Raw genomic sequence first — 17,366 nt, forward strand, 5'->3', positions numbered from 1 at the left:
TTTTCCTTAAAGCAGCTTCCCAAAGGATCTCTAATTGAACAGTATTAGCTTAGTTTGAGTTACTCAGATTGCTTAACTGTGGTGCTGTACATATCCTACTATTTAAAACTAATAAGACTGGTCTTATTTTTTTTAAATGTTAGTGACTGAAGAGTGCTTATTTCCCTCCCTTTTCCCCTCCTAAACCCTCTCCCCACCCCCCGACCATTAGTCTGCTTTAAGAGTATTTTCCTAAATCAGGTTTCCTTAAGGTACAGGACCATTCCACATCTCCAGGAATTGGAGGTTGCTCCCTCTCTGTACTGGTATGAAGAACCAAGCCTCTCATCTCACTGCCTTAAGACATGTATCCTTCACAGGATGGTGAGGTTTGCTAAGGTGTAAAAGAAGGCTACTTGTTAGAAGGCACTGGGCATCCCTTGGATGAAACCAGTAGTATTTCTTATTGAAATACTAACCCAGAATCTCACTCAACTCAAAATGTAATGAGAGGACATAGGATCATAGATTTAGTGCTCAAAGGAGTCTTCAGAGTCATCTAGTTCAACCCCCTTGTTTTACAGGTGAAGAAATTGAGGCCCAGAGACCTTAAGTGACTTCTCTAAGGCCACATAGAAGATAGTAAACATCTGAGGTGAGATTTTAACCCAGATGTTTTAGACTGGGCAACTAGGTAGTATGGTGGATAGAGCATTAGGTCTGGAGTCAGGAAGATCTGAGTTAAAATCCAGCCTCAAACACTGACAAGTTGTGTGACCCTGGGCAAGTCAGTTAACCCCTATTTGCCTCAGTTCCTCATCTGTAAAATGCGGGTGCACTGGAGAAGGAAATGTCAAATGGCTCCAGTATCTTTGTCAAGAAAACCCCATGATAGAGTTAGACACGACCAAATAACTTCTGGATTTCAGTTCAAGTGTGCCATACCTCCTCTCTAAGAGAGTTAGGTTAAAAAAAAAATTAAAAAGATGAGAGACTTGGAAGCAAAGAGATTGTATCTGTCTTTATCATTCAGTGACCTGGAATTAGAGATCTTTTGGGACTCTGATTTGATTCTGGGATGCTGAGCTCTCTGTGTCTTTTTCTTTAAAAAAAAATTAACTGTTTTATTAAAAACTTAACCCTGGGCATTGATACAGCCAACTACGTTTTTATAATAATTATTTGCATTTAAAGGAATTTCAGTGCATGAAGTATTTTTCAGCCACTTCTAAACCTTCATCAGGATTCTTTGGCCATTCATTTTTTCCTTTTATATGGATGCAATTAGTATGTATGCCTTTCTTCTGACTCAGCTTGCTTACATTTTTTCATAAGGGTTTTTCCAGATTTGTTTATTTCTCATATTTTCTGCCCTTAAACGCACTGGAAAAGGAAATGGCAACCACTCCAGTATCTTTGTCAAACAAACCGCTAATGAGGTCCAAAGAGTAACTGAAACAACCAAACAACAAATTCCATTACAGTAACATGTTGACAACCATTACACCATTGTTGGACATTACGGTTGTTTCTAGGGGGAGTGTGGGGATGTGCACGTGTGCATGTACATGCGTGCACATTAATATATACATTTGATTATGTGATTACATATATGTTACATATGAAAATCTAAGAAGAGTGAACTCCTGTGTATTTACACATAACAAGTTGAGGATATAGTCTCAACAATAAAATTAGTCAAAAGGTATGATTATTTTTATGATGTTTGTGTATACCTAGATTGCTCTCTAGAAATAGTCTTCGGTTGTGAACTATCAACAAGTGAGTTTTCCTGTTCTACAACCCCTTTAGCATTAAATTTTGTTGCTTCTAATAATATTTTGCCAATTTGAGAGGTGTGTGGTGGCACCTTAGAGGTGTTTTAATTTGCATCTCTTTAATTACTAATGAGTTTGAGCATTTTTTCAAATGTTTATAACAATTTGTATTTTGAAAATATCATTTGCTCATATCCATTGATCATTTATCCAGTGTGGACTGGGAGTTACCACTGACTTTTTGTTATTTCCTTATCTATACGTTCAGGTGTCAAATCTGTCATATATGGCATGACTTTAAATTTCAATCTCTGTGACTTTTTTTTTTTAAAGAAACGGGGTGTTTTCTGGGAAGTTTCCCTAGTGTTTTTATGGAAAATTTTGAGTGGGTGTGTTTCTCCTTTATTTTCTTTGCTCTTGTCAGAAATATCTACCAAAGTGACATTTTTTTCAATGATTAAAAGCTTCATGGAGGCAGGGTATCATCTTATCAGCATTCCCTCCCATTCAGTGATGGAGGCTATGGCTGACTTATTACTGGCTATGAGACAGTTGACTGACCTACTTTTAAATCTAACATAGGGGGATCAAATGAGATCATGTGCACAATGTATTTTGCAATCTTTAAAGCCTTCTAAATGAATAAAAAGCATTTATTAAATGTTCACCATGTGCAAAGCCTGGGCATACAGATGCAAAAACAAGGCAATCTTTGCCCATATATTCTTAATTGTTTATGTTCTTTTTTTTTCCAATAAATAAACATTTATTAAGTGTATACTGTGTGCCCAGCCCTATGTTAAGAACTGAGGATACAAAGAGGGGGCAAAAGATAGCTCTTGCCCTCAAGGAGCTTACAATCTAAAAATTAAAAAAAAAAAAAAAGAAAAATGTACCCAAAAAAATGCTTTTAACAATTATGCAGAGTAAAACAAAACAAATTCCTGTTTTGACTATATACAAAAATATGCGTGTCTTATTCAAAACCCTAAGTATATCAGCTCTTTGTCAGGAAGTTATAAGGTTAAAAGAGCTTACATTCTAATAGGAGGAGGCAATATTCATAGGAAAGTAGTGGCCAAGGTCGGGGTACTTTGTAATGAAAGTTACAGGAATGATTAGTAGAGCTGTAGCGGGGTCTGTTGATATATACCTCCCAGCAGCAGTAACAGGATTGATTCAATCATGGTTCTAAGAGTTGAAATCAGGCATGGTGGCAGGGGGAGAAGATGGATAGGGAATAGGGAATAAAGTGAAGCGTGGCTAGTAAGCTGCCTGAAATTGTTGGCCAGGTGAGGTGCAATCTCTAATCAGTACAACAGGTCTTTAGGGTGGAAATTTAAAGGATAAATGGGTTAAAACCTCCCTGCCTTAAGAAAAGATGTAAAGGTGTTCCTAGGAAACCCTGCATTTTCTGCCAGTATTCACTATTGCTTATTATTATTAATATTATTGTTGAGATTGTAGATGTCATGTATGCTCCTTTTCTTGCCCAGGTGTTCAGCTCTCGGCAGGCACTGAATGGCCATGCCCGCATCCATGGTGGCACAAACCAAGTGGCCAAAGCCCGATGCTCGGTTCCCCCTCCAAAACAGAAGCAGGGTACCCAGAGTGGGTACTGTTCTGTGAAGAGCTCACCAGCTCACAGCACTGCAAGTGGTGAGACCGACCCGACCACTGTCTTCCCCTGCAAGGAGTGTGGGAAGTAAGTAAGACCAGCAACCACAGATTGAATTCTCTCATTACACTGATTCAGTTCTCATTGTTCAGTAAGACCCTGGGTTAAGAAGGTGGGTGCTCTTCATCCAGGAAAGAGGAAGGCTGAGTCAGGCTCACATTTAAAGTCAGCAAATATTCTTTTTAAATTTTGTTTCTAAAATTTTTATTGATGCCATTTGTTCTCTCATTATGTTCATTTCTAGATATATCCCTCCTTCCCTCTTCATACCCCAGCAGGCCATTGTATGTAACAGATATTTTTTAAAAGAAAGAAAAACAGCAGTTTTGCAAAACCAATCAATACATTGGCTGTCTCTGATAGTATAGTCAGTATTCTACACTCCCATGTGGATCTGAATCAAAGTTATGAGTTCAAATCCAGCCTCAGATGCATATTAGTTGTATAACCCTGGACAAGTCATTTAACCTCGGTTTACCTCAGTTTCCTCAACTGTAAAATGGAAATAATAGTATCACCTACCTTGCAGGATGTTGTAAGGGTCAAATGAGGTAATATTTGTAAAGGGCTAGCACAGTATCTGGGACATTGTAGGCACTATTCCCTTGCCCACCTCTGAATTAAAGAGAAGGAGGTTCCTTATCTTGTCTCTTCTTCAGGGACTTGCTTGGTCATTATAATTAAGCTATGACTCAGTTCTGTTCATAGTCAGCTAACATAAATTATACACAGAGTATTGTGATAGACTCCAAGAGAAAGGTAAGGACTAATAAACTGTAGTTCTTCCTCTCATAATCTAATAGTGGTGAAATCAAACAGGTAGATAGATGTATTATAATAGAAAATAAGGCATCCTGAATGCAGAACTTGTTAGTTCAGAAGAAAGAAAGCCCATTACTACTGACTAAGGGATCTAGGAAGAATTCAAGGAGGAGGCCTAGGGAAGAGTTTCAGTTTGACCTTGAAGGATTATAGCAGACAGTGGTGGGGTAGACTTGGAAGTATTGGGGACAGAATGTTCCAAATATCGGGAACAATGTGAGCAGAGTGTGGAGGAAGGAAAGGGCAGACCATGTAAGGAGTTTGGGATCTTTGAAGTTCTGGGTGTGAATTGATTTAGATTGGTATAGTCAGTGATAAGATTGTAAAGGTAAGGAGACTACAGATTCTTGAGACCCTTGAATGTCAGACCAGGGATCATGCCAAGCACCCCAACACTAGGCTCCACCTTGAGAGTTGTGAAGGTGTAGTTTTGGGGTAAATGACAAGGCATAGGGTGTTTCTTTGTGAGTAAGCCATGGGATTTGTTACTCCCAAGAGGGAGTGTCATTTAAGAAGACTTTAGATGATTTCAGAGAGATAGTTTCATTATGAGTTATTAAGAGAGAAACAGGTATGTTTGGGTTACATCTCTGACTTCTGGAGGTTGGTATCAAAAAGAACAATGAGCTTACATGTTCTTGGGTCAAATGGATCTTAAACCCAATCCCATTGGTTTGTTATATGTATCCTGGCAGGGAGGGGCTTCTCAGGTGATTTGAATATGATTCCAAGAGTGGACCTCTTCAATTAGAGAGTCAGGAGCAGCCCAGCCTGACTCCAGATTTGGCCTGAGTGGGAAAATCACAGAATGGGACTTGGGCTTTCTCTTTTCCATTCATGCTTCAACCCACCTGTATCCGCTCAGGTCATCATGTGTAACTTCATAAGAGTTAGCATAGACCACCCAGTCATGTAAACAAAAAGCCGTATTATAGGCCTGTGAGAATCATTCAAGAAAAATACTTGACAATGAAATGGGGGTAGGGGGCAGTGGTAGGGAGAGCAAGAGTCAAGGAGATAAAAGTAGTAGAAATTATTACTGTATTCCATAGTACTCAGGATGGTACCTCTCTCTGCCTCCTAGGGGAGACCCCCTCCACTTTTGGATAGCTAGAATTGTTAGGAACTACCTCAGGCCTAAATCTGCTTCTGCATTTTCCAACCAGTTTTCATTATTCTGTCCAGTAGAAATAAGTAGATTAAGTCTACCTCTTCTTCCATGTGACAGCACTTCAGATGTATAGAAGCATTTATTATGTGCCCCCTTTCCCACATTCTTCTGGTTTTCTGGCTAAACATCCCCAATTCTTTCAGCTTAGCTTTGTATATGGTCTCAGGGCCTTCACCATCCTTGCTGCCCCACCATAAATGACTTCCAGCTTATCAAGGTCCTTCCTAAAATATGGCACCTAGAATAGAATATAGATGTGGTCAGAGCAGGGCAAAGTGTATAGCCAAACTCCATAGTCCTGGACAGTATACACCTCACTTAGCGTAGCCTAAGACAACTTAGATGACAACTCATTTGACTCATTAAGTTGATAATTTACTAAAAACCCCCAATTTTTTTTCCAGATTAACTTCTGTCTAACCCTGTGAAATCCATGTAAGGTTTATTATTTTGGAAACGATATGTACAACTTTAATTTGACCCATTAAATTTCATTGTTTTAAAGTTGGTCTAGTGTTCTAGCTTCTTGAATCCTGATTTTGTCATCGAATGTGTTAGCTGTAGTTCCCAGGTTTGTGCCATCTACAGATCTGATCATCCTGCCATCTATGTATTTATCTTAATCATTGATAGAAATGGCAAACAGGGTAGGATCAAGCTCAGGTCACTGGGGCACTCCACTGTACATCTCCTAAGTTGGACTGTTGCCATTCATGATGGCATTTGAGGTCCAGCCAATTAGCTAATTCTGCCTAACTTTCCTGGAGTCCTGCTGCATTTCTCCACCTTTTACATAAGAATTGCAAAAGGCATTGTCGATTAGTTTGCTAAAGATCAAAGTTGACATTTAGTTAACTTTGTTAAAATGTACCACATTTTGTTAGAGCCACCAACTAGCAACTCTGTCCAAATAAATGAAATGGAGCTAACCTGTTCTTTCTTTATTTTATTTTAAAAAGTTAAGGTTTGTTATTTTCCTTTATATCACTCATTTCTATATGTAATCCCTCATACACAAACACACCTCCCTTGTAAAAAATGTCAAGTAAAAACCAACTGATAGTATGACCATGTCTAAGGACATATGAAACATTTTGTACCCATAATTCCTTAAAGGAGTTATGAACTATATTCTGAGACCAAGGGTGTTCATCACTAATAATGAGTTCAGCTTCCTATTAACGTGATTTTCATTTATGTTAATTGTGGCTATTGTGAAGATTGTTCTCCTGATTTTGCTTTCTTCAGTCTGGGTCAGTTTATACAAGTCTTCCTATGTTTATCATAACATATGACCTAATTTAACTAAAGGCAGCTAGATTGTTGTTGTTGAGTTGTTTCAGTGATGTTCAACTCTTTGTGACCCCACTTGGGCATTTCTTAGCAAAGATACCGGAGTGGTTTTCCATTTCCTTCTCCAACTCATTTTACAGATGAGAAACTGAGGCAAATATAGTTAAGTGACTTACCCAGGATCACACAGCTAGTAAGTGTCTGAGGCTGGATTTGAACTCATGAAGATGAGTCTTTCTGATTTCAAGCCCAGTGCTACATCCATTGTGCCACTATGTGGTTTGGGGAATAGCATTGAACTCAGAGCCAGTAAGAATAGAGTGCAAATCCAGTCTCAGACACTTACTAGCTGTGACCCTGGGCAAGTCATTTAACCTCTATCTGCCTTGGTTCCTTCTTCTATTAAATAAGGATAATAATACCACCCAAATACATAATATTTGAAAAGTGCTTTGCAAACCTTAAAGCAATATGTAAATGCTAGCTTTCATTATTTATGGCCTTTACTTTATGATGTCTGTTACTTTAAGAGACTGGATTTAATTTGTCATCTCCATGACAAAGCAACCTTTTCATCATTGCTGCTATTTTCCCCAGGACTGAAGCCTGAAAGATAAAGAACAGGAATTAATTATGAGTTGTGTCTAAAGTGGGAGCTTTCTTTTTTTTTCTTTGTGGAGGGGGATAGGCAGGGCAATTGGGGTTAAGTGACTTGCCCAAGGTCATATGGCTAGTAAGTGTTAAGTGTCTGAGGTCAGATTTGAACTCACGTCCTTCTGATTCCAGGGCCAGTTCTCTATTCACTGCGCCACCTAACTGCCCCAGGATTCCAAGATTCTAGTGCAACACTTCAGAAAGTACTGAGTATTAGGAAAACCTAATCTTTAAAAAGAAAAAAATTTAAAAAAAAAACAAGAGTTTTATTGATGCCTCTTCTTTAGACAACCCTGTAATTTCTGAATTAACTCCCTACACCACTCCTACTGGCTACTCTTACAACAAATCAACAACAGTTATTATATTGACCACACACACAGCACCAGCAGCATGGTATGGCAAAAAGAACAAGGGATCTGGAGTCAGTAGGCCACAGGTTCAAATTCCATCTGGGATCCTTGGGATCATATGTCAAAAGCTAGAAGAGACCTCAGAGTCTCCTGTGTATACTCCAGCTTCCTCATTTTATATGTGAGGAAACCAAAGTCCAGGGAGGTGCTTTGCCTGAGGTCATAGAGGTAGGATGTTAGTATGCAGGTCCTCTGATTGTCTAGCCACCGTGTTTTCTGTTACACCATGCAGGCCAGTTAGCCTCCATGGGCCTCTGAGGTTCCATTCCATATTCTTTGCACCATTCTTCTTGCCTAGAGAATGGCTGGACAAGTTGTGGTATATGATTGTGATGGAACGCTATTGTGTTATAAGAAATAGTGGGGGAGGGGGAAGAGTGGTTTCAGAGAAATCTGGGAAGACATCAATGAATTGATGAAAAGTGAAGCCAGCAGAACCAGAACGTTGTACACAGTAACAGCGATCAACTATGAAAGATTTAGCTATTCTAATCAATACTGTAATCCAAGATAATTCCAAAGGACCCATTTTGAAAAAAATGCTACTCACCTCCAAAGAGAGAATTGATGAATTTTTCTTTATTTCTCTTGCCTTTTTTTTTTTTGGTAAAATAGCTATGTTATATGGAAATATATTTTGTATAACTTCAGGTATAATTGCTGTCACATTGCTTGCCTTCTTAATAGTTGGGGCAGGAGTTGGAAGGAGAGAATTTGGAACTCAAAAGTTTTAAAAATGAATGTTAAAATATAATTTAAAAAAAGAGTCCTCCTTCCTCTCTGCTGAGAAGAGGAAGGTATGAAAAACCTAGTATCTTTGTGAACCTCACTAACCTCTCCTTGTCTCTTGTATCTCAGGGTGTTTTTCAAGATCAAAAGCCGTAATGCCCACATGAAGACACATAGACAACAGGAGGAACAACAGAGGCAGAAAGCCCAGAAAGCTGCAGTTGCTGCTGAAATGGCAGCCGCTATTGAGAGGACTACTGGGCCAGTGGGATCCGGGTTGATTCCCCTGGACCATCTGAGTTTAATAAAACATGTGGAAGATGTCAATATTCTTGGTGACGATGTCGTCCAGGAGTTGGGAGGTGTCATGGAAGAGACTGAAGTTGTGGACACAGACCTCCTCTTGGATGATGACCCCACTCTGCTGCAGGGTGACACAGAACTGTAAAGAATCCTATCTCCCTGAGAGACAATTCGGGCCCTTGGCGCTCTTCCTTACTGGTCAGGAATCCATGACTGTCTGCATTATTTGCAACCATTTTAAACTACCTGTTTTAAAAAGGAGTTCCTTTTATTCAGGTCCAAAAAAAGAAAAAGAAAAACCTTTATTTTTTTTTCCCTTTTTTTTTAAAAAAAAGAAATTTTTTGGGGGGTGGGAGGGAAATAAATAATTGGCACAAATATCTTTAAGAAATGTTTCATCTGGGTTATGTTCTCATGAGTTTGCTCCTGATGGCCAGTGGGCCTGATGTTTCCATCTCCATTTCCCCCCAGATGTTTCATGGGAAAGATCTCAAGTCTCAGGCATCAAGTTCACACTTTACCCAAAGCTTCTCATGTCCCTGGAGGGCACTACAGATTTAGGGTGGGGACTCAGGCCCTGCTTTTCTGGGTGATGCAAGAGTCCATGTTCCACTGTCCCATTGCATCTTTGCAACTGCATGCAGTGGTAGTAAATTGGGCAAAACAGGCCCTTTTCTGTCATTGTTCCTTCATACACATCCTTGGATAAGTTGAGCCAATGTGAATGAAGGTCCATCTTCACACTGCCTTTCTTGTAAATGGTGGTTCTCTTTACAGGAATCAAAGTGCTATGTATTCTCAGGCTTCTCTCCATCAGGGTTCTTAATAAGGCAGTAGTTTACCATTCCCCCAGGTGGGAGAACGGAGCTGATGCTTCTGTGGGTGGAGCCCACTTGGGATTAAAATGCTGCTTGTTAGGAGGGCCACATTTGGTGACCCTGACCTCACTGGTGACAGCTACTGTGTGTTAGAAAGGGGTGAGGGAGATCCCAGGCTACGTGCCGACTAGAAGTACGAGGTATACTGATATAGCAAGTTGGGAGTTCTTCCATTTGTAGGGAGGGAGAGAGAGTAGTGAACTTCCTAAGGTAAGGAGTTGTCTTAGGAAACAGGCTTTTCTTTGTAGAACAAGGTAGCTGATAGGAGGTTCATAGTCCTTTTAGTACCGCTGTTCACACTCAACAGGGGAGCCCAAAACAAGACCTTGTGCCATTTAAAAGTACTGTGAAAATTTATTAGGATTTAGCTTGGACTCACAGATGCTGGACTCAAGTTTACCTCTGCACTAACTATGGGATGGGGAAGGGGTTTGCCAAGCCAACAAGTGGTCATAAACAAGGAAATACCAAGTGAAGAAGGCCCATGGTGATTCCACTACACTCCTCTGGCCACAGTGTTCTAGCATTCAGACCCAGAATATGCTTAGTAGGAATGATTTACTTAAGTAATTTTCAGGGTTCTCTCAAGACACAGCTGGGCTCCCCCTTCCCTTGACCCTGACAGCAGTGTTACTGTGCATACTTGAAAGTAATAAGTCTTCAGTTCTTTTACAGGTAGTTTATATAGCTCAGATATTTTTCCACTTCAGACAAGACAGATTGTCTTCCATTAAACTTGGGGAAACTAGGGAGGTTCCAGGATTGGGACCCAGTGTGGTAGGGAACAGTATTCTCACAGACAACCACTGTAAAGTGAATGCCATGTGACTTTTTAAACCTTTTTGGAGGTCCTCCCACCCATCGTCTTTCATTCTTTATCTCTGAGGTCCCTGGTTCCTTGTGCTGATCCAATGAGGGGCGTACCTCCGGCCATGGCTTGACATTGAATAGGATTAGAGAAGAAGGGGTTTCAGGAGAGAAGAGCCTGGCCACTTTTCATAGTGGCCTTTCAACACCCCCCAGCGAATATCTGTCTCCAGGAAAAAGCCAGCCAGTGTCTTTTATCACATGGGCACTTTGGCTTCATTCCTGGCTTATGCACAAAAGCCTCAGAGCATAATGACAAAAATAATCATAAGCAAATGAACAAATGAGCCTTGTTTCAATCAATTGTGCTTTTAAAAAAATGGAATTTCCTAGTTTCCCTCTCCCTCTGCTTAAAATATAAATGTATAGTTGTATGTCATTCATTGCCATTTCAGATGGGTTTTGAAACCTCAGATTTCATGCATCTTTTAAATGAATTTTTTTTCTTGCATGTGTTGAGGGGTTTCTGGCAGTCTCCCCCATATTGTGAAACCATTATAAAACTGTTGAACCCAGGACCTTCCATGTCATGGGTGTCATGGTTGGACCAGCTGGTGCCTCCAGGCCAGTCATGCCCCCTGTGTGAACAGAGCCCCAGGTTTAGTAGGATGGTTCTAGGGTGGCCCTGTTTCTGGGTCCAAGGTCACAGCAGTCTCCAGCATCTGAAAGTCTGTCTGTCAAACATAAAAACATACAGAGTCTATAAAGACAGTGAGTACATTCCTTCTTTTCAGAGGATGACCCACATGTCCCAGTTTTCAACATTAAAGAGACAAAACTCAAAAGGTACAATTTTTTTTAACTTTCTACTTAGTTCCACATAATGCTATTGACATGAAATAACCAAAGAATTCTCCCCACACAGACAGATGGGTCCAGGTTCCTGAATTGGTATTTCCTGATCATTTATCCATAAAAGAATCAAATTCATATCAAAAGAAATGCACTTACCTTTCTACTTTTACTTTTCATTAAAAAAAATATTCTGCCTGCATCAGTATCTTGTTTTGGCTTCTTCCTGCTCCAAAAAAACCCCAATAAACAACACTTTTCACTTTTAACAGTTAATGTCTTCAACAAGGTTGATGTTTACTCTCAGATGTTTTCACTAGTGAATCTAGTCCTCTTTGAGAAAGCTTGTACAGAAAAAGTTAACAGATATATTTTATGGAAAAAAAAAAGCCCATCTTATTTTCAGATATATTTAACTGCTGTTATATTTTATTAGCAGAAGGGTGTAAATATTTTCTAGGAGTTCTATTGTAAAGAAGAGTATTTTTGAAAAAAAAAGTTTAATGTATTAAAAAGGAAAACATTTTAAAGCTGTGGTTACGTTCGGTTCCTGTTATTACTTCCTGATGTTCTGTTCTCAACGGCTTGCTTGCATGCCTTCTCCTTGCTGGATGTAATTTATTCGGGTTCGTGCCATTTTTGAGTTTGATTTCATGATCTTTGGTGTGTTCGGCTGTATTTTCCCAGCATGCAGTATACTTGGTACATTGCCAAAGCGCTTTGTATGACATATTCATAGTATTTCCTTTGTGATGTGTTGTGTTTGTGTGTGTGTTTTTTTTAAAGAAAGAAAAAATAAAGAACTTTATGTTGCATTTCAGCCAAAACAGTTTTCTAGTGAGTTTTATAATTACATTTTGCTAAAGATGTTCCTTGATATTTTTCTGTTTTTGTTACGGCAAGCCAAAACTCTTTTAAATGGCTATGGGTTGCTTTTATTTTTTAAGTTTCAGGTTGGAAAGCAAAGTTATATATAAATATCATATGTAACAAATAAAGATGCTTTATAGACTGATCCTTTAAAAAAAGGTTCATTCCTTAAAAAGTGGGGGTTCTAGAATTTTTTTTTTGACCTGGATTTTTGCAATTTAAGAGAAATGACCATAGTATTTTTGGAGATGCCATACTTAAAAGAAATGGTAACCCCTCAACATATTGATAGATTTTCAGAAAGAACTAAAACCACAAAATCTTTGCAGTCTAATCAGTAACCTCCAAAGGTACATTTACATGGAAGTAGAGTTGGGAAAGGAAATGGGGATTCTCTTATTTGTATTGGTTCCCTGACATGACATGCCTGATAGATTGCCACGGGCAACCATGGCAATATTGTTAGACTATCAGAAGGAAATGTTCTGTTGTTCATTCAATTTTCAATTATGTTTGACTTTTTATGTCCCCATTTGGGGTTTTCTTGGCAAAGTTACTGAAGTGGTTTGCCATTTCCTTCTCCAGCTCATTTTACGGATTGGGAAACTGAGGCAAACAGGGTGAAGTGATTTGCCCAGGGTCACCCAGCAATTAAGTGTCTGAGGCTGGATTTGAAATCCGGGAGATGAGTCTTCTTGACTGCAGGCCCAGTGCTCTAGCCCCACTGCTCCACCTAGCTGGACAGAAATGTTGGGTATCCCAAACAACTTGAACTACATCAAGCAACCCTGTGTGGCTCATGTTTGTCACTGGCAGCATGTCATGGAGCATCCTGGTTGGTGAGTGCAACTGGATAATCATCTGGAAAATGCCTTGGATGCACTGAATGCAAAAGGAATCTTCCTGGAAAGATCTCTTTCTCAGGTCCAGGAGCCTCATCTTGGAAAAGGGCAAAATCATCTAAATTAATGGTTCTCATATTTTCTGATCCCAGAAAGACTTTTACACTCTTAAAAATTTACAGCTGTCAGGGGCAGCTAGGTGGCGCAGTGAATAGAGCACCGGCCCTGGAGTCAGGAGGACCTGAGTTCAAATGTGACCTTAGACACTTAACACAAAAACTAGCTGTGTGATCTTGGGCAAGTCACTTAACCCCAATTTCCCTCCCCTCCTGCCTCCAAAAACAATAATTTGTTCATACATTAACATATTTTTATGAAAAATAACTTTGCCAGAGTAAAAAAAAAACTGATGAGTAGCATCATTTTACATAATTTTGCAAGTCTCTTTTTATATCTAACTTGATAGAAGACAACTAGATTCTCTTACCTGCACTGTTTAATCTGTTGGGATATGTTGTTTTAGTTGAAGTATGTGAAGAAAAACTTACCTCATATAGCTATCGTAGGAAAATAGGAATATTTTATTAGATAATAACATCTTAGTAATATGATGGAAATCATTTTGACCTTATGACCCACTTAGGAATCTCTCTTCTAGTCTGGCTAATGGAGGCTGAGGAGGAACTAGAGGAAGTAACAATGGGGCAGCCTGAGGAAGTGAAAAGTTCATAGTTAAGTAGCTATCCTGGTGAGCAGCACAGTTAAGAAGATCTGAGTTCAAATATAATTTCAGGGGTGGCTAGGTGGCACGGTGAATAGAGCACCGGCCCTGGAGTCAAGAGGACCTGAGTTCAAATCTGGCCTCAGACACATAACACTTACTAGCCATGTGACCTTGGGCAAGTCACTTAATCTCAATTGCCCTGCCCTCCCCCCTCCAAAAAAGCAAAAAACCCAACAACAACAAACCCAAAAAACAAATATAAACTGAGACACCTACTGGCTATATTACCAGGGTATGTCAGCCTCAGTTTTCCCAACTATAAAATGAGGACAATAATAGCACCTTCCCCCCAGGGCTGTTAGAACGATAAAATGAGATCATATTTGCAAAGTGCTTTGCAATTGTTAAAATGCTGTATAACTGCTAGCTATTATCAGTTTGTGATAATCCCATGCTACTCTGATCTGATTAAGTCTCATGTAGGATGTGTTAGATTTTAGGACACCATAGTTTGTCCAGAGGTGGCCAACTAGGATGATGAAGAGCCTCTAGTTTAGGTCATATTTGATTCACCTCAACGTTTATTAAGCAACAGTGTGACAGTCACTGTGCTAAGCCCTGGGGCTACAAGAAAAGACAAAAGATAGTCCCTGCTCTCGAAGAGTTTACAATCTAAGCTTGCAAATACTATCTACAAAACAAGCTATATACAGGAGAAATAGGAAAAAATTAACAGAGGGCACTAGAATTAAGAGGGATTGGGTACAGCTTCCTGTAGGAAGTGGGATATTAGTTGGGATCAGTCAAAGGAATAGGACATGTTTGGTCTAGAGAAGGCAATACTCAGGGAAGACATGATAGCTGTCTTTAAATGTTTAAATGTCTATTGGGACAGCTAGGTGGTACAGTGGATAGAGCACAAGACTTGGAACCAGAAGGATTTATCTGAGTTCCAATTTGGCCTCATGTGTGACCCTGGGCAAATCACTTAACCCCTATTTGCCTCAGTTCATCATCTGTAAAATGGGGATACTGGAGATGGAAATGGCAAACCACACCAGTATCTTTTACAAAGAAAACCCCATGGACAATGTCCATAGGATCACATAGAGTCAGACACAACTGAACAACACGAGAAGGGAATAGATGTTTTCTGTTTGGACCCAAAAGGTGGAACCAGGACTAATGAGTGGAGGTTACAAAGGATGTTGGGCTTAATGTCAGAGAAAAGTTCCTAACTATAAGAATTGTCCAAAAGAGGAATGAACTGCCTCGAGAGATAAAAGAATCCCCCTCCCTTATAGTCTTCAAGCAGAGACCGGATGATCACTTTTAAGAAATGTTACAGTAGGGATTCCCTTCCAACTTTCAAATTCTATGATTTTTCCCCTATGAGCTGAGTGTACCCATCTTAAGACTCCATCTGCCAGTGTTCTTTCTCCTCTAGTAGAATCACAAAAAAAGATGTTATAGATGACAGAAGACCCCACTGCCTTCTACCTAGTGATGCACAGAACTTAAGACCCTCATCATAATTTTGAATTCTGCTCCTCAAACAAAAAATGTTGCAGAACATGTACAACCTATATCAGATTGCTTACCATCTCAGGGAGGGGAGAGGGAAGGGAGGGAGAAAGAGAATTTGGAACTCACATTTTTTAAAAAAAAGTGTCAAAAATGGTTTTTACCTGTAACTGGGGAAAAAATAAAATTTTATTAAAAAAAAAACTTGCAAAGTACTCTTTCTTTTTAGTTTCTATTCTACCTCCCAGATGCCTTCACTGTTCCCTAAGGAGTTCTGGGGCACCAAGCCTCAACGCTAGAAAGGCTCTTGTGTGCAGTAACCAGTCCTATTCAGAAGTTACTCGCTCTCATCATTATATTACCGTGTTTCCCCGATAATAAGACCTATCCCGAAAATAAGCCCTCCCCTTACTGTGTAAGATTCCTCTAAAATAAGCCCTCCCCCAAAAATAAGCCCTATTGAGATTGCTACTGTAGTGAAGGTGATCCCCTGCGCTACACGCTACATTACGGTACCCTCTGTATGCACCGTCCCCCCCCGGGTGAAACGCACGCCGCGCTCCGAGCTGCATCCAATCAGAGCTGCAGCAGTGAGCGTGTCATCCTGTTCTTCCCCAGTGATTTGCTTATTGAATAAAGGTACATTTTTTTGTTTACATTTACCTGTTTATTAAAATTGCTGTCAATGTTCATTAAAATAAGCCCTCCCCTGAAAATAAGCCCTCTGGTGTTTTTCTGTCCAAAAAATTAATAAGACAGTGTCTTATTATTGGGGAAACACGGTACCCTTTAATGCCCAGTTGCCTAGGGTAAAGGAAAATTGGGGTCAGTTTCCTCATCTGTAAAATTGGGGGTTGGACTATACAGCAAGGTCTAGATTACTGTGGATAATAAATCCCCTGAAGTAGTCGCATGTATTTGTATTTACACAATTTGAAACAATAATTATGTAAGATGTGATAATTGGTTCCAGTCCAATGGAAATGTTGTATGAAATTCAAATTAATGCAGCCACTTCAGGAGATTATTTGTACTAATTAAGACCTAGCTGTATTTCTAATGGCCCTTCATAGAATCACATACTAGAAAAAAAATCTTAAAGATCACATAGCTACACTTTCTCATTTTGCAGATGAGGAATCAGGTGCAGGTATAGTGAGGCCTCAGGAGCAGACACTATATCCAATGCGAGAAGTAATCCAGGGGAGACAACACCTTAAAGTTTGCAAAGGGATTTACTTATATTATCTTATTTGAGTCTCATTCCAGCCTTGGGAGGTGGATTCCTCAGTATCCTCACTTTAGAGATGCAACACCCTTCTCCTCACTCTCAGGTCTGTCTCACAGCCTAGGTTGGAGAAGGGTATAATAAATCAAGGCCTCTTACTGGAGCAGTTGTAATGAGGGCTCCTTGAATTGGAGGAATTTAAAAATGAGGATACTTTAACAGTTTCTCCTGATCAGTTCAATCCCTTCCTTTGGCAGCAAATGTCTCTCCAAATGAATGATTATGTGGTAACCCAAGCATCCTCACTCAGAGGGGAAAAGGAAACCCACACACAAGATTTACGTGTCCAAAGGAAATTTATTGGAGAATATTCTTTACAGCTGGTTAGAAAGAGGAGGATCCTACTGGTCTCCAAATCTGTGTCCGGATTGGTGGGGAGATGGTTTGGCAGTTCCTGACATGGCCATAGTATGGCAACTGCCAAGGAGCCTTCCTGTTTTCCTTCATTCCTTCCTTTGTCCCTTCATTCCTTTGTTCATTCCTTCGTTCCTTCTGTCTCTGACTTGTATTAGAAATGTTCCCACCTTTTCTAGGGTTCTAGGCTAGTGACTAGTAGGAAACAAATTATCTGCTATGTCTGCTTCTAGTTCTACACCTTAAAATCTTTGAGAGCAGAAATTGACTGAAGGAAATGAGGCAAGAGGGAGTGGAATGTTCCTTGATTTACTTTTTTTTTTTTTAAGCAATTAGGGTTAAATAACTTGCTCAAGGTTACACGGCCAGTTATTTTGTGTGGGTGCTAAGTATCTGAGGCCAGAACC

General features: G+C 39.7%; 1 protein-coding gene across 6 annotated transcripts in view; it reads left to right on the plus strand.

Moving 5' to 3' along the window:
* Positions 1-12,184, plus strand: part of TRERF1 (transcriptional regulating factor 1) — a 305,915-nt gene extending 293,731 nt beyond the window's left edge. For all 6 annotated transcript variants that reach the window (XM_069065954.1, XM_069065957.1, XM_069065958.1 and 3 more), the window contains 2 exons: positions 3,254-3,462; positions 8,647-12,184. In XM_069065954.1, coding sequence (XP_068922055.1) covers positions 3,254-3,462; positions 8,647-8,965 — 528 coding nt within the window. In that variant the 3' untranslated portion in view covers positions 8,966-12,184. The remainder of the gene's footprint in view (positions 1-3,253; positions 3,463-8,646) is intronic.
* Positions 12,185-17,366: the final 5,182 nt, after the last annotated feature.

This window comes from Petaurus breviceps, unplaced genomic scaffold (genome assembly GCF_028583685.1).
Source record: "Petaurus breviceps papuanus isolate PSGF00001 unplaced genomic scaffold, PetGlider_PUasm1.0 90701, whole genome shotgun sequence".
Classification (NCBI taxonomy): Eukaryota; Metazoa; Chordata; class Mammalia; order Diprotodontia; family Petauridae; genus Petaurus; species Petaurus breviceps.